The sequence below is a fragment of the Aethalodelphis obliquidens genome, unplaced genomic scaffold, assembly GCF_003676395.1.
Source record: "Aethalodelphis obliquidens isolate GAN/ISIS:26980383/991018 unplaced genomic scaffold, ASM367639v1 scaffold5, whole genome shotgun sequence".
Taxonomy (NCBI): domain Eukaryota; kingdom Metazoa; phylum Chordata; class Mammalia; order Artiodactyla; family Delphinidae; genus Aethalodelphis; species Aethalodelphis obliquidens.
The window spans coordinates 7844613-7871436 of NW_020837949.1; the positions used below are offsets into that span (position 1 = coordinate 7844613).

General features: G+C 40.8%; 1 protein-coding gene across 2 annotated transcripts in view; it reads right to left on the minus strand.

Moving 5' to 3' along the window:
* CNTNAP2 (contactin associated protein 2) overlaps nucleotides 1–26824 on the minus strand; it is a 2044831-nt gene that overhangs the window by 421018 nt on the left and 1596989 nt on the right. For both annotated transcript variants that reach the window (XM_027101624.1, XM_027101625.1), the window contains one exon: nucleotides 23144–23300. In XM_027101624.1, the coding sequence (XP_026957425.1) occupies nucleotides 23144–23300 (157 nt within the window). The remainder of the gene's footprint in view (nucleotides 1–23143; nucleotides 23301–26824) is intronic.

Genomic DNA, 26824 nt, shown 5'->3' on the forward strand with positions numbered 1-26824 from the left:
CAAAAGGGTGCAGAGAAAGTGGTTTCCTAAGACAGAATCTACTCCTGGTGAAGACGCTGTGAAGACTGCTGAAACAAGAACAAAGGATTTAGAATATGACATAAACTTAGTTGATAAAGCAGTGGCAGGGTCTGAGAGGACTGACTCCAATTTTGAAAGGAGTTCTACTGTGGGTAAAATGTTATCAAACAGCATTGCATGCTACAGAGAAATCGTTCTTGAAAGGAAGAGTCAATTGATGTGGCAGACCTCACTGGTGTCTTATTTTAAGAAATTGTCACGGCCACCCCAGCCCTGAGCAACCACCACCCTGATCAGTCAGCAGCTGTCCACATGGACGCAAGACCCTCCACCAGCAATAAGGTTACACCTCACTGAAGGCTCAGATGATGGCTACAATTTTTTAGCAATAAAGTAATCTTAATTAAGGTATGTAATTTAAAAAAAATACCATGCTATTGCACACTTAATGGACTACAGTATAGTGTAAACATAATTTTTGCAGGCACTGGGAAACCAAAAAAATTGTGTGACTTGCTTTATTGTGATATTCGCTTGATTGTGGTGGTCTGGAACTGAACCCTCCATATCTCTGAGGTCTGTCTGTACTCATAACTAGGGGCTGCAGGAAAGAACTATGGCAGGAGCTGAAGCTGTATTGTTCAAAACAGCAGCATCGTATATATTTTACACTCACTAAAATAATAATGTTGGCACATTGAGGATAAAACATTAATGCAATTTTGTGTACCTCAAGGTAGTTTAATAATAGTTTGGAATTGAATGGTGCATTTTGATTTACTTTGCCTATCCTTTCTAGAAACTTCTTTGGACCTTCCTTATCAGTCCCAGGTTCCACACATATTGTTGTTTTCTGATCTGAGAGGCTTGGACAATTCTTCCTCTGCGACCTTCGTTGGCCACATTACGCACAGCTCAGTTCCCATACGCGGCACACAAGTGTCCCTTAGCGCACGAGACCCCAGTCTCAGGCTGCGGTTACTTCGTTCATCTTTCTCAAAGATCTACTGCTGCACCTGGATTTCCTCTCTACTAAATCTTCTCTATTTTCAGCTCTCTGACCCATTGCTCTAGTTCCCCTTTCTCTCCAGAGGAAGTCTGCATAATGGTTCAGATCTTGGGTTCCAGCATTAGACTACCTCTGTTTATCCCATCCACTGCTTATTAATTGTCTTGGGCAAGTTAATCAACCTCTCAAAGCCTTGGTTTCCTTACTTACAAACTTGACCTAAAAGTGGTAACTGCTTTATAGGATTACGTGAAGAAATGCAGATTAAGTATTTAGACTGGGCCCTCAGCATTTGGGAAGCCCTCAGTAACTGCCCAGAGCTGTCCAACACGGCAGACATGCACTGGCTTGGGAGCCAGCCTTGCTGGAGGGATTAGTTTCCTGCGGCCGCTGTAACCAAGTACCATTAACTGGGTGGTAAAACCACAGAAGTCTCTGCCTTTGTTCTCTTCTCTGTGCGTGTCTGCCTCTGTGTCTCTTCTCCTCTTACAAGGACACCAGTCATATTTAATCAGGGTCAACCCTAATGATCTGATCTTAACCTGATTACATCTGCAAAGACCCTATGTCCAAATAAGATCACATTCACAAGTACCGGGGTTAGGACTTTAACACATCTTTTTAGGACACACAATTCAACCCCTAACACTAGGGAAGGGACCCTTGCACTCGACAGTGGCCACCTTCTCTCCCTCTTTCCCTCCTTCCTAACTGTCCTTCCTCTTATCCTCAATTGTTTCTCATTTAGAACACCTGTCAAATCCCATGACCTCATTTCCCACATTTTAGTTGTCCAGTATCAGATATACTTCAGGTGTGGTCCACTGATGCTTGCTGTAGAGTCCTGGAATTTGGACACCTGACTGAGGTGATATTAGGAGTATTTTGTTTTGTTGTGTATTTCCATAGCCACATCATACTGATGCCTCATGTTGAGCTTGAATAAATTATACCAAGCTGGTTTTTTTAACCCCTTCTTTACTAACCACTCATAACCATCTCTCATGATGCTTCAGCCTATTTTCCTTTTTCTGAATTCAGTCTTGAGAGAGTTAATACTGATGAACATGGCCTGAACTGATCCTAGAATTGGAATGGATGGGCAGTCACAGGAAATGCTATGTGTAGTTTGAGTGGCTTCTAGACTTTGCAGCCTGGACCAAGCATCCTGGGGCAAGCCAATGGCAGGATGGACCTGCTGTGGAACATAATCCAGCACTAGAAAAAAATCCAAGCTGCCATTTGCATGTTATCATATTCCCTGCAGAATTCCTTCCCCACAGTGTTCTTGAGAGTCCCTGAAAAGCCATCAGCACCTTTCTGGAAGACTAAGAGGCAGTCTGAACCTTTCAAGAGAAGTGGTTGGGAAGCCTGGGCGGTGGTCTCCAGACCTGGGCTTGACCCTTCAGAAGACTGCCACGTTGGTATCAGTGATGGATTTCTCTCAGTATTGACTTTGAATTACAAGCAGGGCTGGGGCACAGTCAACACAAATCCAACACATTCCTTTAGAAATGGGAAGGCTGCTCTTGCCAAGAAAGATTGGCTGTTTTATATCATTGTCTCCTTCCCCTCACTATATCCCTTCATTTATTTTCCTCTTGTCTTCATTGTCTTTTCATATTTATAATTTGTATTGGCATGCATATTGTAAAATGTAACAAGGATTAAATGTGATTATTTTAATGCTTTCTATACTAGAAATATATACAATGGATACTCTACAATGGGGATAATTTGTACGTGGCTAATTGGGACCTGACAGGATCATTCTTAACAATTTCCTCCAGAGGGTTTTCTTTCTCTAGAAGAGTTTACAAGTCCTCTTTGATTTGCAAAATGCACACTTCAGAGGTCCACCCCTGAGTCTTAGACTTATTCTGTATTCTCATCAATGAATTCCCCTCCCATATTTGTGTACTACGTCTGTACAGAGTGGGCACTCAATAAATCTGTGTTGAATAAATTCACCTCAATCTTCTTTATTTGGCCCATTGCTCCCCCTTGATTAGGCTTACAAGTTTCTGAAATTCAGAAGCCTAAGAAAATAATTACAAATATTGCATAAAAATATGAATCTTCACGAAACTCTATGTGGAGGTGATAATACTATTCTCATTTTATGGACGAGAAAACAGAGGTGAGAAAAGTTAAGTACACAAGTTTCCAAAGTCATACAGCTAAGAAGCAGCAGAGGTGGCATCATCTTTTATTGTCACTGGTACTAGCAGAGTGCATGGTGGAGACTCACTGAATAATTGGTTAAATGAATGAATGAAATAAATGACTCTCGAAAAATCTATTTTATATTGACGATTGCATCCAGGCCCTTAGGAAATAGGATAGTTTCCATGCAATGCAATAAGCTGGCCAAAATATCCCCAAATAATAATAACAGAAAATAATAGTGCTTATCATTTCCAGGCATTGTCGTAGCTATGGAACCTTACTGCTAATAGGGCTGAGGCTGTCTGGATCACGAGGAGTTTAACAGGCTGCAAATAACAGACTGAGGCCAGATTAAGAATGGCCTGCAAATAAGGCTAATGGCCTCTGCCATAAAATGGGGCTATTACAATTGGAAATCCCATAAGGCCCATAATATCCCTCTTTAATTCATTAGTTATTATAAAAATAAGAAAACGGATGAAGCCTTCATTATTTAATCATTTCTCTGCCTGTCAATTAAAATTAACAAAGGATGGGAGCAGGATCAGGTCTGTGGAACTGTAATGCTGAAGGGATCAAGAAGATATTGTCTTCAAGAGGGAGGAGAGGGGCTTCCCTGGTGGCGCGGTGGTTGAGTCCGCCTGCCGATGCAGGGGACGCGGGTTCGTGCCCCGGCCCGGGAAGATCCCACATGCCGCGGAGCGGCTGGTCCCGTGAGCCATGGCCGCTGAGCCTGCTCATCCGGAGACTGTGCTCCGCAACGGGAGAGGCCACAGCAGTGAGAGGCCCGCATACCGCAAAAAAAAAAAAAAAAAGAGGGAGGAGATACGGGGATGTATGTATATGTATAGCTGATTCACTTTATTATACAGCAGAAACTAACACACCATTGTAAAGCAATTATACTCCAATAAAGATGTTAAAAAAAGAAAAAAGACATTGTCTTAAATCTAACTTTCAGCAGGAGGCACAAGCACTAAAGCTACCTGCCTGCCCAGTGTTTCTTGAGGACCACAGGCCAGATGCATAACAGGGACTCAGACACAGGCTGAATGCTTGGATATGTAAATGGATATTTGTGAGTTTTTAAAATTACTATCATCAGTATTATAATCACTCACTTGAAGGAGATCTGATCACAGGTAAGAACAGGCAACCACTCCTCGCTGGTCCAGAGGGCCATACGTGGAAGGAAGGCCCTGCATGTCCTCTGCACAGGCTTGAAGCTCCTGCATCAGCAAGCAGTGGACAGGCAGGGGCGTGTGTGCTGGCCACGAGAGTACCTTTATGGGCATTCTTTTCAGCTATTATCTGCAAGGCTATTTTATCAGTCAACCTTGACTCTACACCACTATGAGAGAGAGAAAAAAAGTTCTGCAGAGTTTTTTTAATGACATCAGCGCAGTAGAAAGTAGAGCTATTAGTATTCTATTGCTGCCACAGCAAATTACTGCACAGTGAGTGGTTTAAAACAACACAGAGTCATCATCTTACACTTCTGTAGATTAAAATTCCCACGTGCGTCTGACTGGACTAGAATCAAAAGGTTCTCGGGGCCAAGCTTCCTTCTGGAGCTTCTATGAAAGAATCCATTTTCTTTCCCTTTCCAGCTTTTAAAAGATACCTACATTTCTTGATTCATGGACCCACTCTTTCTTCTTAAAAAATAGCAATAAACCATCTCTCTGTTCTTTTTTCTGTCATTAGATACCAGATTTCTTTCTGAACACAGCTGGGGAAGTTTCTCTATTTTTAATGTTTTTTAATTAATTAATTAATTAAGAAATCCGGTTCCTGCAATTCTGCCTTTTCTTTTCTTTTCTTTTTTTAAATTGGGGTATAGCTGTTTTACAATGCGGTGTTAGTTTCTACCATACAGCAAAGTGAAGTAGAGTCCCCTGTGCTATATATAGCAGGTTCTTATTAGTTATCTATTTTATACGTATTAGTGTATATATGTCAATCCCAATCTCCCAATTCACTCCACTCCCCCCATACCCGCTTTTTCCCCACTTGGTGTCCATACGTTTGTTCTCTACATCTGTGTCTCTGTTTCTGCCTTGCAAACCAGTTCATCTGTACCATTTTTCTAGATTCCACATATATGCGTTAATATATGATATTTGTTTTTCTCTTTCTGACTTACTTCACTCTGTATGACAGTCTCTAGGTCCAGCCACATCTCTACAAATGACCCAATTTTGCCCCTTTTTATGGCTGAGTAATATTCCATTGTATATATGTACCACATCTTCTTTAGCCATTCATCTGTTGATGGACATTTAGGTTGCCTCCATGACCAGGCTATTGTAAACAGTGCTGCAGTGAACATTGGGGTGCATGTGTCTTTTTGAATTATGGTCTTCTCTGGGTATATGCCCGGGTGTGGGATTGGTGGGTCATATGGTGACTCCATTTTTAGTTTATTAAGGAACCTCCACAATGTTCTCCACAGTAGCTGTATCAATTTACATTCCCACCAACAGTGCAAGAGGGTTCCCTTTTCTCCACAGCATTTATTGTTTGTAGATTTTCTTTTTTCAAAAAATTTAATTTATTATTTATTTATTATAAATTCATTTATTTATTTATTTTTGGCTGTGTTGGGTGTTCATTGCTGTGCGTGGGCTTTCTCTAGTTGCAGCAAGTGGGGGCTTCTCTTCTTGCGGAGCTCGGGCTGTAGGTGCGCAGGCTTCAGTAGTTGTGGCATGTGGGCTCAGTAGTTGTGGCACGCAGGCTTAGTTGCTCCGTGGCATGTGGGATCTTCTCGGACCAGGGATCAAACCTGTGTTCGATCCCTGCAGTGGCACGCAGATTCTTAACCACTGTGCCCCCAGGGAAGTCAATGTTTGTAGATTTTCTGATGATGCTCAATTCTAACCGGTGTGAGGTGATACCTCATGGTAGTTTTGATTTGCATTTCTCTAATGATTAGTGATGCTGAGCACCCTTTCATGGGTTTGTTGGCCATCTGTATGACTTCTCTGGAGAAATGTCTATTTAGGTCTTCCAGCCATTTTTGGATTGGGTTGTTTGTTTTTTTGATATTGAGCTGCATGAGCTGTTTATATATTTTGGAGATTAATCATTTGTCTGTTGATATGTTTGCAAATATTTTCTCCCATTCTGAGGGTTGTCTTTTTGTCTTGTTTATAGTCTCCTTTGCTGTGCAAAAGCTTTTGAGTTGCATTAGGTCCCATTTGTTTGTTTTTGTTTTTATTTCCATTACTCTAGGAGGTGGGTCAAAAAATATCTTGCTGTGGTTTATGTCAAAGAGTGTTCTTCCTATGTTTTCCTCTAAGAGTTTTATAGTGTCTGGTCTTACATTTAGGTATTTAATCCATTTAGAGTCTATTTTTGTGTATGGTGTTAGGGAGTGTTCTAATTTCATTCTTTTACATGTAGCTGTCCAGTTTTCCCAGCACCACTTATTGAAGAGACTGTCTTTTCTCCATTGTATATCCTTGCCCCCTTTGTCATAGATCAGTTGACCATAGGTATGTGGATTTATCTCTGGGCTTTCTATCCTGTTCCATTGATCAATATTCCTGTTTTTGTGCCAGTACCATATTGTCTTGATGACTGTGGCTTTGTAGTATAGTCTGAAGTCAGGGAGTCTGATTCCTCCAGCTCCGTTTTTTTTCTCTCAAGATTGCTTTGGCTATTTGGTGTCTTTTGTGTCTCCATACAAATTTTAAGATTTTTTTGTTCTAGTTCTGCAAATATACCATTGGTAATCTGATGGGGCTTGCATTGAATCTGTAGATTGCTTTGGGTAGTATAGTCATTTTCACAATATTGATTCTTCCAATCCAAGAACATGGTATATCTCTGCATCTGTTGGTATCATCTTTGATTTCTTTCATCAGTGTCTTATAGTTTTCTGAGTACAGGTCTTTTACCTCCTTAGGTAGGTTTATACCTAGGTACTTTATTCTTTTTGTTGCAGTGGTGAATGGTATTGTTTCCTTAATTTCTTTTTCTGATCTTTCATTGTTAGTGTATAGGAATGTAAGAGATTTCTGTGCATTAATTTTGTACCCTGCAACTTTACCAGATTCATTGATTAGCTCTAGTAGTTTCCTGGTGGCATCTTTAGGATTTTCTATGTATAGTATCATGTCATCTGCAAACAGTGACAGTTTTATTTCTTCTTTTCCAATTTGTATTCCTTTTGTTTTTCTTCTCTGATTGCCGTGGCTAGGACTTCCAAAACTACATTGAATAATAGTGGCGAGAGTGGACATCCTTGTCTCGTTCCTGATCTTAGAGGAAATGCTTTCAGTTTTTCACCATTGAGAATGATGTTTGCTATGGGGTTGTTGTATATGGCCTTTATTATGCTGACATAGGTTCCCTCTATGCCCACTTTCTGGAGAGTTTTTATCATAAATGGGTGTTGGATTCTGTCAAAAGCTTTTTCTGCATCTACTGAGATGATCATATGGTTTTTATCCTTCAGTTTGTTAATATGGTGTATTGCATTGATTGCTTTCCATATATTGAAGAAATCTTGCATCTCTGGGAGAAATCCCACTTGACCATGGTGTATGATCCTTTTAATGTGTTGTTGGATTCTTTTTGCTAGTATTTTGTGGAGGATCTTTGTATCTATAGTCATCAGTGACACTGGTCTGTAATTTTCTTTTTTTATAGTATCTTTGTCTGGTTTTGGTATCAGGGTGATGGTGACCTCATAGAATGAGTTTGGGAGTGTTCCTTCCTCTGCAGATTTTTGGAAGAGTTTGAGAAGGATGGGTGTTAGCTCTTCTGTAAATGTTTGATAGAATTCACCGGTGAAGCCATCTGGTTCTGGACTTTTGTTTGTTGGAAGATTTTTAATCACAGTTTCAATTTCATTACTTGTGATTGTTCTACTCGTAATTTCTATTTCTTCCTGGTTTAATCTTGGAAGGTTATAGCTTTCTAAGAGTTTGTCCATTTCTTCCAGGTTGTCCATTTTATTGGCATTGAGTTGCTTGTAGTAGTCTCTTAGGATGGTTTGTATTTCTGGTGTCTCTTGTAACTTCTCCTTTTTCGTTTCTAATTTTGTTGATGTGAGTCCTCTCCCTCTTTTTCTTGATGAGTCTGGCTAATGGTTTATCAATTTTGTTTAGCTTCTCAAAGAACCAGCTTTTAGTTTTATTGATCTTTGCTATTGTTTTCTTTGTTTCTGCTCTGATCTTTATATCTTTCCTTCTGCTAACTTTGGGTTTTGTTTGTTCTTCTTTCTCTAGTTCCTTTAGGTGTAAGGTTAAATTGTTTATTTGAGATTTTTCTTGTTTCCTGAGGTAGGACTGCATTGCTATAAACTTCCCTCTTAGAACTGCTTTTGCTGCATCCTATAGGCTCTGGATCATCGTGTTTTCATTGTCATTTGTCTCTAGGTATTTTTTGATTTCCTCTTTGATTTCTTCAGTGACCTCTAGGTTATTTAGGAACTTATTGTTTAGCCTCCATGTGTCTGTGTTTTTTACTTTTTTTTTCCCCTGTAATTTATTTCTAATCTCATAGCGTTGTCGTCAGAGAAGAAGCTTAATATGATTTCAATTTTCTTAAACTTACCAAGGCTTGATTTGTGACCCAAGATGTGATCTACGCTGGAGAATATTCAGTGTGCACTTGAGAAGAAAGTGTCATCTGCTGTTTTTGGATGGAATGTCCTATAAATATCAATTAAATCTATCTGGTCTATTGTATCATTTAAAGCTTGTGTTTCTTTATTAATTTTCTGTCTTGATGATCTGTCCATTGGTGTAACTGAGGCATTAAAGTCCCCCACTATTATTGTGTTACTGTTGATTTCCTCCTTTACAGCTGTTAACATTTGCCGTATGTATTGAGGTGCTCCTATTTTGAGTGCATAAATGTTTATAATTGCTATATCTTCTTCTTGGATTGATCCCTTGATCATTATGTAGTGTCCTTCCTTGCCTCTTGTAACATTCTTTACTTCAAAGTCTATTTTATCTGATATGAGTATTGCTACTCCAGCTTTCTTTTGATTTCCATTTGCATGGAATATCTTTTTCCATCCCCTCACTTTCAGTCTGTATATGTCCCTAGGTTTGAATTGGGTCTCTTGTAGACGGCATATATACAGGTCATTTTATATCCATTCAGCCTGTCTGGGTCTTTTGGTTGGAGCGTTTAATCCATTCACATTTAAGGTAATTATTGATATGTATGTTCCTATTACCATTTTCTTAATTGTTTTGGGTTTGTTTTTGTAGGTTCTTTCTTCTCTTGCGTTTCCCTCTTAGAGAAGTTCCTTTAGCATTTGTTGTAAAGCTCGTTTGGTGGTGCTGAATTCTCTTAGCTTTTGCTTCTTTATAAAATTTTTGATTTTTCTGTCCAATCTGAATGAGATCCTTGCTAGGTAGAGTAATATTGGTTGTAGCTTCTTCCCTTTCATCACTTTAAATACATGGTGACACTCCCTTCTGGCCTGTAGAGTTTCTGCTGAGATATCAGCTGTTAACCTTATGGGAGTTCCCTTGTATGTTATTTGTCATTTTTCCCCTGTTGCTTTCAATAATTTTTCTTTGTCTTTAATTTTTGTCAATTTGATTACTATTTGTCTTGGTGTGTTTCTCCTTGGGTTTATCCTGCCTGGGACTCTCTGCGCTTCCTGGACTTGGGTGGTTATTTTCTTTCCCGTGTTAGGGAAGTTTTTGACTATAATCTCTTCAAATATATTCTCAGGTTCTTTCTCTCTCTCTTCTCCTTCTGGTACCCCTATAATGGGAATGTTGGTGTGTTTAATGTTGTCCCAGAGGTCTCTTAGGCTGTCTACATTTCTTTTCATTCTTTTTTCTTTATTCTTTTCCGCAGCAGTGAATTCCATCATTCTGTCTTCCAGGTCACTTATCCGTTCTTCTGCCTCAGTTATTCTGCTCTTGATTCCTTCTAGTGTAGTTTTTATTTCAGTTATTGTATTGTTCATCTCTGTTTGTTTGTTCTTTAATTCTTCTAGGTGTTTGTTAAACATGTCTTGCATCTTCTCAATCTTTGCCTCCATTCTTTTTCCGAGGCCCTGGATCATCTTCACTATCATTATTCTGAATTCTTTTTCTGAAAGGTTGCCTATCTCCACTTCATTTAGTTGTTTTTCTGGGGTTTTATCTTGTTCCTTCATCTGGGACATAGTCTTCTGCCTTTACATTTTGTCTATCTTTCTGTGATTGTGGTTTTCGTTCCGTAGGCTGCAGGACTGTAGTTCTTCTTGCTTCTGCTGTCTGCCCTCTGGTGGATGAGGCTATCGACAGTTCTCTATTTTTAAAGACTCGTGATTAGATTGGGCTCACCTTGATAATCCAGGATAATGTCCCATCTCAGGCTTCTACCATTAATCACATTCTGCAAAGTCCCTTCTGCCACATGGGGTAACATTTTCACAGGGTCTAGGGATTAGGATGTGAACATCTTTGAGGACCATTATCCTGCCTACCTCACTAGTCTATGGTAAAGGTACACCCTTCTCGGTGCTGACAAAGATATAGGAGGCAAAGTATTATCATCCATGCTCATTTTCTCAAATTTGGAAACATCCTCTATTTCCATCTTGATCATTTATCTCCATGTATATAGAGTAATTTATTTTGTGTTAATATCAGACATTAAACTAGCCTAACACAATTAGCATGCTTCCCAAAAAATTAATGCAGTATCATACATCACATATAGTAAGGTAGTATGTACACTTAACATATATATGTGTGTACATGTGTTTGCAAGTATGGATAAACATATTAGTAGACACATATGATTAGCATTTTCAAAACTCTCTTGGCCGAATTACCTCACCATTTAGTACAAAATAACTTTCCAATTTTTGCTGTGCATAGTAAAAAATATCTACAAGGACAAAAGTATTGGTGTGTGTCTCTGTGTGTGTTTATGGCTCATGACAAAAAGATAGTTTTCAAACACTAAAGAAACCCCCTAAATCTCTAAAGCAGGGGTCCCCAACCCGCAAGGCAAGTACTGGTACCAGTCTGCAGCCTGTTAGGAACCGGGCCACACAGCAGCAGGTGTGTGGCAGGCGAGCGAGCAAAGCTTCATCTGCCGCTCCCCATTGCTTGCATTACTGCCTGAACCATCCCCCCACCCTCGTCCATGGAAAAATTATCTTCCACAAAACCGGTCCCTGGTGCCAAAAAAGTTGGGGACCGCTGCTCTAAAGGGCTACAAATTTAATTCAAATTGCAAATAGTTACTGAGTAGCTGCTAAGTGGTAGGTACAAAGGGTTTATAAACACAAATGAGGCATGGTGTTTGGCATCATGAATCTTACCGTTTGAGAGAGAAGACAGATATAGAAGCAAAGAATTACAGTTAAGGTACAATATAACTTTATAATAAATGTAATTTGCTTTGGGAATGTGGGGAGGCAAGTTTTTAATTCAGGAGCTGTTGCTAGACATTGGGGGTGTGGGTCAAGTATGGAAGACTTCCTCGAGCTGGTCTTCACTGCAGAATGACGTTTAACTGGCAGGAGTGTGATGGGATAGTTCAGGTGCAGACAGAAGGGCCAGAAATGATAAAGTAAACATATTTTCAGAATGTCCATGATGTAGAGTGAGGAAAAGCTGAGAAGGTAAAAGGAGGAGAGACTTCGGAACTCTAAATAGTAACTGAAGGAGTGTGGATTTAACCATGAAGCTAACGGGGAGCCCTTGAAGGTGTGTGAACAGGATATTAGCAGGGCCCTTTTGAAGAATTAACAGTTGGAACAGAAACTGTTACTTGCCTCCTAATGCTCATTTCCCCCTTCTTCTTTGGTAACAGAACCCTCATATTTAGGGAGGTACATTCATGCCCAGTTAAAGGCTACATAACTCAGCCATCTTTGCAGCTAGGTGTGGTCATAAAGCTAAGTGTGGTCATGCAGCTAACGATACGTACATAAAAGTATGTACGGAAAGGCATTTTCAGAGAGAGAAGTCATGCTCTTTTTCCCCTTCTCTACCTTCCACCTGCAATGTGAATGTGATGGCTGCAGCTCTAGAAGCCTTACTGGATCCTGAGGATGTGGTCAAACCCTAAGAATGCCAGAGAAGATTGTTGGGAGGAGCATGGGCTTCTCTCACACAAAAAGGAAATTGAAATAGGCTTTCATCTTGTTTAAGCCACCCTTCAATCCTCCCTCCCTCCCTCCTTCCTTCTTTCTTTATTTAGTACAGCTCAACCTAACCCGAAATCAGTGGTTCTCAACCCTGGTGACACACTTGAAACCCCAAGAGTTTGCAGAAAATCCAGGGTAACCAGACCTGATCCCCAAAGATACTGATTTAATTATTCTGAGGCAGGGCCTGACGATCAGCATTTTTAATGGTTCCTGGGTGATTCTAATTTATGTGAAGCCACACAGTGATAATGACAGTTATGAAGTTGTAGGATGGGGGGAGGAGAGTCGAGGTTGGAAGTTATTTTGGAAGGTTGTCGTGATACTGCTCCGAACTTAGATTTAGAACAAAGAGAAACGCTGTAGTAACAGAGGGTCAGGTATCTGTGAAAGACCCAGGAGAGGTGGTTGGCATGATAAGGAAAAGTGTGATGATGACTTTCGGGTGTAATGGATTTGATCTTTCAGTGGGATACAGAGCAAAGAAACAAATAGGCTTCAGCATGTGTGGATTCCCCACGACCCACACTGATAATATGCCTCACAATAGCTTCGTCGGCACTTTGCTTTCAGCTTAGTGACACGCCTTTTAATTTGACCTTTTTCTCATGACTGATTTTTAGGAAGAATGCAATTTTTTCCCCAGAAAATATAATAATAGATCTCCCTCTTTTTAAAGCATTTTGGAGCGAGGCATGATGATGGAAAATGAACTTTCTTATAAATCTCTCTTGGATCTTAGCTCTGCTTTTCTCAAGATCACTAAATAAGCTATTCTGTTCAAGTCCATTTAGCATTCTTTTGTTAGTTGTGCCTATTTCGGGAACCCACCGCACGCTCTGAACATCTGACAGGTTCACACCTGATTAATCTCTCTCCCTTTCCTGTCATCAATATTATTTAGGGGCACTGGTCAAACCATATTGACACTTTGCTGACATCGTCTCTGGAGCCCAATTACCTATCTGTCATGATACAATCCATGAGGTGACAGGAGAATACTATGCTATGCCAAGCAAGTTGGCACCAAAGTGTCCCTGAGACAGAACATAATAGATCATTTTTATGCTTTTTCTGCAAACTAAGAGAGACATTTCCCTGTCCCTATTGCCAGGGGGTCTTTTAAGTCACAGGCTGCTTTGTGTCTTGAGCCATCCAGCACGTGCTGGATGAGCCGGGCAGATATCTCCTATTTCACATCCCGAGGTGGATTCCAAATGAAAGAGCAGAAGCCCTTGCCTTGGGCTCTTAGCCCTGACCCACATACTGAAAAGTAGTTAGGCTTCTAAATGAGTTTACGTGCTAGATCTTTGAGGAATATCCTATTTAGATGCAACTTTATGGTAGAGGAAATCTGGCCAGTGAACTTCAGAAGAGTAAGTATAAGGAATAAAATACCCAGGGTGTAGAACCTTTCTTAAATTCATTCTGGCAATGCTCTGATACTGAAACACATGCTTTGGGGCTAAACAGCATTAAAATAAAGTTTGCTTTTTCTTTCTTCTTCTAAAAAAAATTTTTTTAACAAAGTTTAACTTAATGAAGATGGCCTTCATTACATCAAAAGGGCATCTCCATTATGTATCTAAAAAGGAAATATATCGATAGTTACCCATTTTAATAGTTTATTTTATATGCGTATACACATTTATTTGAATATCAACTACTGTTTTGGTCTGTTTAGCAACCAGAAGAGTGTTACTCATAAGTGATATCAGTGCTCCTCATAAAATCACATTCCTACAATATCCATAAAGAAGACTACTGAGTATCGGGATGTAAGCAATTATTATCAAAAGCAGGATCCCAGAGATTAAAAGCACAAATAGCTGTTTCACAGAATTCAGATCAATGAGAAAAAACATACTTTGCAGTAAGGCTAATGGCATGGATGGTCTTGCTTTCACCGTGCTAAATAGAAAAGGGGAATCTTCCAATTTGCCTAGACACTCACTCGAGTATTGGGGCTGGTGGAATCAAGAGCAGGGATGCCATCTTGTTGTTGAAAATTATTCTTCTATCTGTTTTTCAAAAAGAAAACAATTTACTCTTGTTTCATTATGAAACAGGGTGCCTGTACGGTCCCTACTTTTTAATTTTAGTTTTTTAAACTACTTTAAAACATTTTAATTGAACAGGTTAAATACGATCATGGCAAAAAAAAATCAAAGAGTAAATTTAAGATGTAGTATGGCTAAACACAAGTCTTCTATAAGTCCCCACAACCATAGTCTACAATAGTTTTTATTGTATAGTTTCCAGAAATTGTCTATGTATGTATAAGGGTTATGGATCTCTATGCATTTTTTAAAACACAGACTCATCTCATACATGGTGCTCTTCAACTTGTTTTCTGCCCTTTCATCTGGGCATCTTTCTATGCAAGTGTCTGTGTATCTATCGCCTTCCTTTAACAACCTAAATACAGTGTAATTCTCTAAGACTCTGTTAATAGACATTTCTATTAGGGTTTGTTTTGTTTGGGCTGCTACAAAAAAGTGGAAAATAAAATCTCAGTATTTATATTTGTTCGTATTCATACAAGAATGTAAATGCCAGATAGTGAAAAGCTCAGTCAAAGAACTGATACATGAAAGTTTTGACAGCAATTCCCAAATTTCCCTTAAAGGTGGCTTCCTTGACTTCTCTTCCTTCATGAAGAGATCATGAAATGAAACTGGACTGATGTTGTCATTGCACATTGTGGGTCAGACTACTGTCCCAGAGGTGGTATCACCTAGGACTGAAATGTAGATTTGGGAAAATAGACCCACCACGATGGCCTGTTCCAGGCCAGTGATAGACTCAGCTTTTTTTGTAAACTGTTTGAAGCTGCGAATTTTCTCCTGAAAGGGAATTAATGTTTGTACCATCGATCAGCCTGAGAAACAAATGTTCCTCCTCTAGGAACTGAGGTAGGGCTTGGGGTGGGGAGGAAGGACTTCCCTCCTCCTGTGGGTTCTCAAGGAGGCTCCAGCCTAGATCCTAATGCTCAGGGCTGCCCAGGAAGATCATTAGTGAGAGCAGGGTGGAATGGAGATCCAGGGGAAGGATCGCTGGGAGCCAGGCAGGGCCTCAGGGATTAGAGTGCTGCTTGTGGTCTCTGACAGCGGTCACTTCAGGCAGAAGCGGTACATTTCTCTCGGCGTCAGATTTCTCTAAGTCCCAGCCCCTCAGTAAGGTCTCGCTGAAAGACACAGTGGGGTTTCCACATCTGTCTCCTGTAATAGTATTAGTGATAGTCACAGACTGAGACAGCCGTCACCAGCAGCACAAGAATCTCACGAGGCGGCACCAGGGCACTCAGGCAAGATGGTCAGAGCGGAAGGCAGGGAGAAGTTTTTGGTGAACACCAATGGGCTGTACCTCGCGACAATCACGACCTAACTCAGCGTGTATTTACTGGATGTAGTCAAAACAATTACAATAAATGTTAGGGGAGCATTTGCTAGTGAAATACAGATGTGCATTCTCACTTAGGAGTATCCTCTCATTTAAACTTCACATTTATCACACAAGGTAGGTATTATTACTGTTTCAATTTTTTTTCTAAGGAAATAGTCACAGAGCACTTTTGTAACTTGTTCAATGTCGCTGAGCTAGCAAGGAACAGAACTAGGATTCAAAACCAGGTTACATTTAGAAAATAATGTGAACCGAAAAACCAAGTAAGGAATACCACAGAGGTGAGTAAAAGTAGGTAATAAAATTGAAATCCTACACTCATGTTCATAGCAGCATTATTCGTAATTGCTGAGAGGTGGAAGCAACCCAAGTGTCTACTGACAGATGAATGGATAAAATGTGGTGCCCACACACCATGAAATATTATGCAGCCTTAAAGAGGAAGGAGGTTCTGACACGTGCTACAACACAGGAGAACTTTGAGGACATTATGCTAAGTGAAATAAGCCAACCACAAAAAGACTGTATGACTCCATTTATATGAGGCGCCAGAGCAGTCAAATTCACAGAGACAGAAAGTCGAATGGTGGTTACCAGGTACTTGGGGGAGGGAGAGGTTGTTTAACGAGTAGAGCGCTTCAGTTTTGCAAGATGAAAAGAGTTCCAGAGATGGACTGTGGTGATGGCTGCACAACAAAATGAATACTTAATACCACTGAACTACATATACTTAAAAACTGGTAAGACAGTAAATTTTTTATGTGTATTTTATAACAATTTTAAAAATTGGAAAAAATGAAATCATACTGTATATAGTACATGTGTTGAAACTTTTACAGAGTAATATTTGAGCTTGAATCTGGAGTTTGCCTGTCCTGGGCTTGAATCTCAGCTCTATGACTTGTTAGCTGTGTGACCTTGGGGAAGTAACTTAACCTCTCTGGGGCTTCATTTCCTCATCTGCAAAATGAGGAGAAACAGCACCTTCATTATTGGGTCAATGTGATGTTTAAATGACATGATACATTTAAGCTCTTGAACAATATTTGGCACATAATTAACACTCAAAATGTTCACTATTATTATTATTTGAACAACATGATGGGTGAGAATGCACATATAAATATTTCACTTTGAGTAAAACTGAACATGTTTCACAGAAAAATGTTACTGATTAGATGAAATTAAAATAATGAAAAAATATAGGATGATTACTTTTAAAAATATTCCAAATATTTTGCTGTTAGTAGTTGGACAGTAATCTGAGCCAACCAAAAGTTAAGATTCTGGGTTTGAAGCAGTGAAGAGGTTCTGCTGCCTGTAAACATTGTCATGGATTATTTCTGGCCCAGGAAGAAAAGCTCCACAGACATGCCAATTCCTGGTCTATGGAATAGGGCACTACCGGTTAGTATGTGCCTTTCTGCTATTGAGGTGGGAACTGATTACTAATTATAACACAAAGACTGTGCTAATGGATTTTCACCTCACTTATTTCCTCCCATGTACGTGCCCATCTGGGCCAGGACACAACTACCCAGAATTTCTACAACTACACGCAAGAAGGTACTGAAGCAATGAATGGCACACCTTCACTGGTAATTCCATTTTGGAATTGCTAATTTCAGATGTGATGATTTAGCTCATTGAGTCGGGCTGTCAGAGACCAGGAATTACCCAGTGGTGGGCACTTAGCTGAGACCAAGGCTCACTTAAGTAGGATTCTGGCACTGTAGGTGGGAATATTTACTACTGCTGTGAATAGTAAATCATAAATGTTAAATTACATTCAATCTCAGAAATAACTGTGCAGAATTTCTCATGGCATAGAAAATCGGGCAATTATTGAGGTGCTTATACTTCTCACAGCCCATTGCCACTTTGCTGTGAGACACAATCACACTTGGAGCTACAATCTAATTTATCTCAGCTCCATTTTTGTGTATTTTACTCTAGTAAATATGAAAAAATGCTTAATCTAAGTTTTAGAGTTCTTTAAAAAAAGAACATATAATACGTTGTCTATTGTTTAAGCTTTAAATTTAAAACTTACATATAACTAGTGAAAACATTAAATTCATAAATCATGAAAAAGATAAAAACAAGAGTAGTCTTCCTAGATCATGATATTGTAGAAAAACACTGGACTAGAAGTTTGGAAATCTGGGTCTTAGTCTTATCTCCACTTCTCATTTCCAATGTAAGTTTAGAAAGTAATTAAAAATTTCCTGGGCCCCAATTTATGTATCTGAACTTTAAGAAATTTTTAATGATTCCAGCAATCCCACTCCTGGGCAAATACCCAGACAAAACTATAATTTGAAAAGATACATGCACCCCTTTGTTCATAGCAGCACTATTTACAATAGCTAAGACATGGAAATAAACTAAATGTCCATAGATAGATGAATGGATAAAGAAGATGTGGTCCATATATACAATGGAATATTACTCAGCCATAAAAAGAATGAAATAATGCCATTTGCAGCAACATGGATGGACCTGGAGATTATCATACTAAGTAAGTCAGAAAGAGAAAGACAAATACCATATGATATCATTCATGTGTGGAATCTAAAGTACGACACAAATCAACATGTCTAAGAAACAAACAGACTCACAGACATAGAGAACAGACTTGTGGTTGCCAAGGGGGAGGTGGGGTGGGGGAGGGATGCACTGGGAGTTCGGGGTTAGCAGAGGCAAACTATTATATACAGGATGGATAAACAACAAGGTCCTACTGTATAGCACAGGAAACTATATTCAATATCCTGTGACAAAACAATGGAAAAGCATATGAAAAAGAATATATATATATATATGTATATGTATAACTGAGTCACTTTGCTGTATGGAAGAAATTAACACAACATTGTAAATCAACTATACTTCAATAAAATAAAGAAAATAAAATTTTTAAGATTTTAGCTGCGCTTCCATTCAACATTCAAGTAATAAAAATAATATACCCTACTGCAATTTTAAACACTCATTTATGACAGCGCTTTACCAGACCTTTACATGAATTGGGAAGCACTATCTACATTTTGCTGGTATGAAATCTTAGAGAGGCGAAATGCCCAGCTTAGGTCACATAAAGAGGAAATGGCGTAGGAGGAAACTTTGCACCCATTCGTCTCAGCCCAGTTTAACCAAATGATTCTCTGTGATTGAGGTAAGATGATTGGAAGAAGTAACTTTCTTAGCTGGAGTCTGGAAGCATGAGATTCAGTAGAACCTCTATTTTTACTTTTACATCACAACAAATGTGGTTTCACATATGCAAATTTCACTTGGGTGTATGCACTAGAATTTCCTTTTTCTGGGTCTCTCAGCCGTCCTCTGTGGTAGGACGAAAAGAACTGGAGACCAGTGACCATGGAGCACACCCTTCGGGGTAGCCTGGACAATGAACCTGCTGGAAGTGCTCCCCAGTTCTCTCCGTCAGGGAGGCTGCACTCAAGTCAGCCTCCTGCAGGGGCCCTGGCTTCCTTCCTGCTCCTGCGGGACTACCAGACAATGCAGTAAAGAGCTGGCCCTATGCCCAGCTGGCCTGGTGCCCTCAGCATCTGATTCCTCCACTGACAAAATTGCTCTCATTCTTGCCCTATGAGAAGAGAGAGAAGCCAGGGGTTCTTTGGAACACTGTGCTCAGCACAAGAGCCTGGGCCCAGCATCTCTCTGTGAGGGTTGATAGGGTTGGTGGACCTGGACCTTCTCTCCTCTTGATGGTCTCTGATTTGTAAGTTTCTCTGATAAAGGCTGCTCCGTATCACTGCCACGTGGTATTCTAGAATTCGACTTGAGCCCTGTGGCACAGCAGGTCGAGAACGCAAAGGCACCTCTTTCCACAGTCTGCTTTCACTTCTTAAGGTTCATTTGGAGCCATTAAGAATTGCAATGAGAATTACATAATTAAGAATTGCAAATAGGTATGCATCCGCACTGTACAATTCACAGAATATTTTCCTATTCCACATTCTATTTAACTCTCACAAAAATCTACCAGTCCAGATTTATTTTTATCATACAGACGACAAATCTAAGTCTCAGACTGGTTAGAAACCTGCCCCCAAAGTGGCAAACCTTGGCCTGGACGTAAAGTCTTCTGTCTCCAAGTCCAGGTCTCTCTCTACTGCTCCTGGGAACTTTGGAACACACCTCCAGAAACGAAACAATCATTCTAAAATATTGAAAGCATCCACAGAACAGGTCTTTGCCAGGTGCTGGTGAATTCAAAGCCCCGTAAGACATCACCAAAAACTTCTTTTCTTGTGCCAACTAGGGAAGATCATTTTAATAGCTATTTATTGTAAACATATTTATTATACTTTTCAGCTTGCTCAAAATATAGTGCCCCTATCATGAGACATTACACAGACTTCACAGAAGCGAAGGGGTGAGGATGTCTCGGCTGCTACTCGGCTGGAAGGGAACAAGACAGCAGCACTGTCCAAGTCCCCAGGGAACTGTGAAAAGCTATAATCCTGTCAAGAGCTTGCTAGACGGGTGCGTCTGGGAGTGAGGCCGAACAGACCTGTCTACACCGTCTTCCCATCTGTGACTTGAATTCAGGTGTGTTCTTGGAAATACACTGCTCTGAAGCCTGTATGTTTAATCAGTAATCCCATTAATGGTGCCCCTCTGGGTTTAGACATGGTGTTATGCTGGAGCCTCAAATTTAATATTTTCAAAGCTGAACTCATCACCTACCCCCTCAGATTGCTATTTCCTAGCCTGATAAGGAATTTAACCATTTCTAGGTGCCCAGTGGGGAGCCTACCCAGACTCCTCTCTTTCTTCTCACATAGTCATAACTATCAAGTGCTGTAGGTACCACTTCCCAAATATCTTACATATATTCCCTTTTCCACGGTCTTGCCCTTGATGCCTTTCTTTTTATATATATATACATATATATGTATGTGTATATGTGTGTGTGTGTATATATATATATATATATATATATATATATTTATGGCTGTGCCGGGTGGCACATGGGATCTTTGTTGCAGCATGTGGGATCTTTTAGTTGTGGCATGAAGACTTCTTAGTTGCAGCATGCAGACTTCTTAGTTGTGCCATGTGAACTCTTAGTTGTGGCATGCATGCGGGATCTAGTTCCCTGACCAGAGATTGAACCCAGGCCCCTGCACTGGGAGCGTGAAGTCTTACTCACTGGACCACCAGCGATGCCTTTCAAGGACTATGTTGACATCCTTTGCTGACTGTTTTCCTCCCCTCCCGCCGCCATCCCTATCAAGGTTTCCTCCACGGGGCTCGCTGCCAATAAATGCAAACTCCTACCACTCCCTGCAAAGAATGGCAGCTCTAATGTTATCCTGCCCAGGTGCTCAGCCTTACTGTGCTTTCTCCCTTCTTCTCCACATCACATTCCAGATCTACTGCACTGACAGTTCCCCAAACCGACTGTCCTTACTCATGCTCCTCCTCCAAGTCAATCATGCAAGGAAGAGTGTGCCTGACAAACTCTTACTTCTCTCTCAAGCATCCCTGTCTTGTAAGGATTTTCCTAACTCCCCCCAGCTCTCCCTCAGTTGGACTTTAAATTTTCTTGCACTGGCTTTGTTGTATCCTGCAATGTCTTCTTCAGAGCACTGCTTGTTTTATGGCATCTATTTGTGTGTGTGTTTTCTTCCTAACTAGTTTTTGAGTAACTTGAGGACAAAGAGCATGTTCTATTTGTCACTGTATCCCTAGCACTTGGAATGATGCCTGACAAAAATGAATTTCACTTGGATGCACACACAAGATTTCCCTTTTCCTTCTGAACATGTCAACTCTCTTCTGTGGTAGTACAAAAAGAATTGAACAGTCTGGGTTCCCTGGACAATGAACCATCTGGGACAGTGCTCTCATTTCTGGTCAGAGAGGCTGCACTCAAAGTCTGCTTCCCGAAGGGGGTGTGAGTCAAAGCTGAACAGAGAAATGAATCTGAGAGAGCCCACGGAACTTGCTTAAGGACCCACAACTAGTAAGAAGTGACAGGAACATAAGTCAGGGCAGGGGTTCTTGTTATTGCCATTCTCTGTTTTATTTGCAGTACCTACAAGACTCCCTGGCACATTAGAGCTCCATCGATATTTGCTGAGTAAATGACTGACAGAATGAAGGACGAACTGACTGACTGAGTGAAAGGTTATCTTCAAAGCCCAGGTCCTTCTGATTTCATTCTCCTGACTTTTAGTTTGTATACTGGGTATGAATGTGTGTGTGTGCGTGCGTGTAGATACACCTTTCAAACAAAATTAAAAAGTGAGATCATGATTTCCTCTTTACGATAAAACATAATTAAAGAATAATGATAACTATTTATACACACACACACACAAATTCTAGGCCACTGAAACGTTCAGCCTTGGTAATTCATTTCATTTACTAAAAGAAAAATGGCTTTTGGAAATTAAGCATCCAACCTGACAATCATATAACTTTACACTCAGAATTAGTTTTCAGTAAACTGGTAGGATGACCTTGTCTTGTAAATTATCCCAAATGGTGTAAAACAGAGGCGACAAGAGTAAATTGTGGTTGGTCAGGTGAGGAAATGTAGGACTTTGCTCTCTGCTGCCGCCCAGAGGCGGGAATGTAGCACAGCCGGCTTCTCCATGTGTCAGAAAACCAGAAGCAGGTGCAGGATGTGTGCGTCTGGGAAGAACCGCACTCAAGTTTATATTCTTCCTCTCCAACTTCTGGGGCGTTTTTCTTATGCAATGACAGCTGATTTATCTTTATCTATTACTGACACAGAACCAGCCATTCACCGTGAAGCAGGACAAAAGCCAGCAGAGGGATGAAAGAAACCCAAAATAGATCTTCCTTGAACTGATTTGTATCAGAGTTATAAACAGTTCAAGGCATAACAGAAAAGTAGACCGGTAAGCACTGCTGCTGAAACCGAGAGCAAAGCACAATTTTTTCCCTTTCTTTTTCCCCTTCATTTTTTTTTTTTTTTTCTCATCCAGCTACTCAAAGCAAACATTGCAGGAGGTGGAAGCACTCACCATAGGAGGCTGTTTGCAGAGAACGCTCTCACACGCCTGCACACGGGCTCCCTGCCCGCGGCCACCCCCTCTATTGTCACAAAGCACATTTTATAATGCAAATCACTGTCTACTACATGGCTCATTATTTCCCTCTCTGAATAAAATATGAACACATCAATTATGTGTTCTTCTATTCTAAATGCCTACCCTTGTAGCACTGACCTCTTTCCGCTCTTATATTTTTCAGAACGTCCCTGACATTTGCCAACTGGGTTAGCTCTAAACCTTTCTAACCTATTATCTTATTACTTTAGCACTTTTCACACTTTCTCTTCCATCTAATTAGCGTGACCTACAGGCATGCCAGGAGGGCGAGCTCGCACGCTAGCCCCCCGCACTCACCACTGCTTGTAATCCGCGTCACAGTTGCAGTAGTATTTGGGGTCCGTGCAGTTGCGCTCGATGCCGCAGGCGCATTTCTGAATTCCGGGCCCGGAGCCGCCCCAGTAGTAGTGCTTCTCGTTGGCTTTGCCCACCCACCAGGTGTAAGGGCTTCCATCTACAAGAAAGGGGAAAGGCACACTGAAGTAGGACCAGGACCCAGTCGCTATCGTGTCACACTTACATCCCCCCAACCCAGGAGCAGCATCTCTCTCTGATAGACTGAACATCATTCAACCCTCTTAGAAGTCAATGAAATTCAATAACAGGAATATTTAATAAAAAAGTATCAGAGGGATTGGTAAGCTCGAGTTTTCCCACCGGGGTATGCACCTCTTCCTTTGAAAGACACGTTTACGTGCAAGCTGCAGGAATTTAGGAGCCTGTTCTGTAAACTGGCTGCCCAGATGGGGCACATCCACAATGAAGGTGCGTAGGCCATGCACCAATTCTTTAATATACAACTCTGTTCATGGCTAGTTGTGTTTTTTCTGTGAAATGACAGTCATGGAGATGACAGAATATTAGAGCTAAACATGGACTATGCCTTGGTATGATCTCTCCTTATTTTACAGGTAAGCAACTGAGGTCCAGAAAGGTTACACAATCCTTTCAATTACACAGCAGACTGGCTCCCAAACCAGAAGTTTGACACTGTATCTCACAAGACATTTCACAATGCTCTTTATACAATATTACTTTGCTTTATTATTTGGCCTAATATTCACCCATTCATTCATTCACTCATCTAATCATCAAACATCCACTGTGTTTCCATTATGTGTCAAACATTACAAGAAACTCAGCAGAATAATGGAGAGAAAAGATACAGATTGAGAGTTCAGTTCAATTATTATTATGAACACACAGGAGAGTGGGTAAGGGAAAGAAGGTCCGGAAGGAGGGTTTCCTAGAAGAGGTAACATATTTGAGCTATGTCTTGAAGGTTAAGTTACCCAGGTGAATAAGGAGGTAAGAAAGATAAGGGCTCCTACGTAAAGGAAGCAGATGGTAAAGTTCTATATGGAACACTCAAGTAGGAGTGTACCCATCGATGGTACAATAGGGCTGAAGAGATATGTTTGAGAGGGTAGCAGGAGTAGGTCACAATAGAGAGTGGGTAAGGGTCATAGCACAACAAACTTTGTCCAAATAAGAAGTTATTTTGCCTTGGTTTATTCTTGCTTTTCTGCGTTTACTTCTTCCTATTTAAGAAGGTTGAACTTCATTCTGAAACTAATGGGAAACCATTCAAGTATTTTAAGCAGGAGATTTTCAAGATCAAATTTGTGTTTTAAAGGAACTACAGTGAGATGAAAGACAGATTTCAGGGGGATGGAGTCATGGAGGCCAGATGTGATGCTCCTATGTTAATACAAAAGAGAAATAATAAGAGAGTAGTGGAAATGGAGACGAAGAGAAAGTGGAAAGAGAGTTAGGAGGTATAACCAGCTTGGGAATGTTGGGATTTAGGTGGGAAGATGGTGTGGAGATTAATCCTGGGTTTCTGGCTCAGGTGACTAAGAGGATGGTGATGTGCTTCAGCAAGATAGATCACAGGGAGGAAGATGAGAAATTTAGGGAATGTCAAAGAAAGGATGGTGAACCTGGTACACGAGGTGGGCAAATGGCTATCGAAGTCTGGATCTCAGGAGCATTCTCTGGGCTGAAAGTCCCATTTTAGGAACCATCAGGTAAATGACTGGTAGCAGGAGAGACATCACTGGAATCTTTTGGATTCCAACTGCATTTAGAGAACAGAAAGAGAGGGAGCTGGCCATTGTGGAGGTCAAGAAAGAAAATGGACAGAGAGGGTGGAGGAGAAACAAGCAAAGGATTTCCAGAAAAGCAGTGTGGTCGGCATTGTCAGATTTCATAGCAAAGTCCATGAAGATGAAGGTCTGGACTTTTAATTTGACAGCTAGACGGTCTTTGTTGAGAGGAGTTTCAGGCCCCAAGAACAGCTTCCCATGCAGGAAGCTGGGGAATGAATGGAATCTCACGGAGGCTGTGCGGCCAGTAAACCTGCACTTCACAATTAAAGTCTCCAGGCACGTGACTAAAATTCCATTCGAATAACTCACCAGCCCTTTCAGGATGTTAGGTGTACACTTGTCCCAGTATCTGTGCATGTGCTTGTGCTTAGCAATAAAAGGAGGAAAGATTCTTGCACTCAGTGAGCTATTGTGTGAACAGTCACAACATCTAAGCAAATAACACAATAAAGTAAGTGAGGGCCATACTGGAATTGTGTAAAAACTGCCGCTGTGCCTTCTCACATATGCCAATAGCTTTTGTTTTTGTTTTATGTAGAGATAGGCAATTTAAAGGTAGGCAACTGTACTGTGAGTTCAGGCTTGACATAATAAATGAGCAAATGCTCTGAACTTAGAAAGGAGTTATTCAGGTATTGTAATTCATACAAATTTCCAGATTTTCCAGTTGTGTTGACTTAATTTGGAAAAGTCACTATTTTTCCCTTCACAAGATGATTTATGGCACCTGAATGTTAAGAAATACATTAGAGCTGACCTGGCAAGCGGTACAGAGGGAGACGTCAGCACCCTGCTCTGAAGGGAGGAAGATGCCAGCTCTCTGAGATAAGGGTCCATTCTGAAACCTTGTCTCCCGCGTCTCTGGGGCCTGTCCCAGCAGATAGGGGGCTGTTTGCTTTCTACATTCAAGCTAATTTGCTTCTCGCTTCTCTTTCCAACAGGGTAAAGAGTAACACATCCAACTTCTGATGCTTTTTCCAATGTTGGAACCATGACCAATAATAAATTCTTGTTTCCTTTTGATGCAGTCAAGAGTTAAAAAAAAAAAAAAAAAGGCTTAAAATATTCCATTTACGGAAACTATAAAATCTGAACCAGGTCATTTGGTTAGTAAGCTGCACTAGGTCTCTGTGGATTCCATCTCTGGCCATGTTACAGGAAGAGGACAAAGGTGGATGGCGCCGTGCTTACCTTGCAAAGGCCCCTGGGGCCCTCCAGAAAATGACCGAGACTGGTTATCACATCTATTCACCACACTGCATCTTTTCAAGCTGACCTAATGCTAAATTCTTTCTCTCAAAAGAAATTTCAGTTACTATCACTGTTTTCGGAAATTAGGGGATACTAACACACCCGGTGGAGGGTAAGAAACAACCAGACACCCGCAGAACAGGAGTCAATGGGCTGCCTGGCAGGAAATGCCCTTGTTCTGCCCGTACGTCAAAAAGCCCATGAAAGAGTATGTATCTCAGAACCTCAGCTCAATTTCCGATTCTTTCTTCCAGCGGCCAGTAGAAACAACCTAACACTGTTATATTTTTGTCATAGAGAGTGATGATACATTGCATGAACCAGAGAAACTGTATGGCTCAGTATTCTTGATAAAAATCAGGACGACGGCAGTCAAGGGAGCAAGGTCATCAGCAGCAGCTCCCTCAGCAGGAGACTGAGAAACGCGCTGCAGTGGAGGAAGAGCCAGCTGATTCCCAACCACGCCTACAGGAGTACCAGGAAGCCCAGGAGAGGAAGACTCATTGTCAAGTTGTTTGGGCCGTGGGTGTTCCAGTAGAAGCCCTAAGCTCTGCATGGGGCCCAGGCTCTGAACTAACCTCACATGGCAGACCTCAGTTCCTAGAGGGAAGGACTC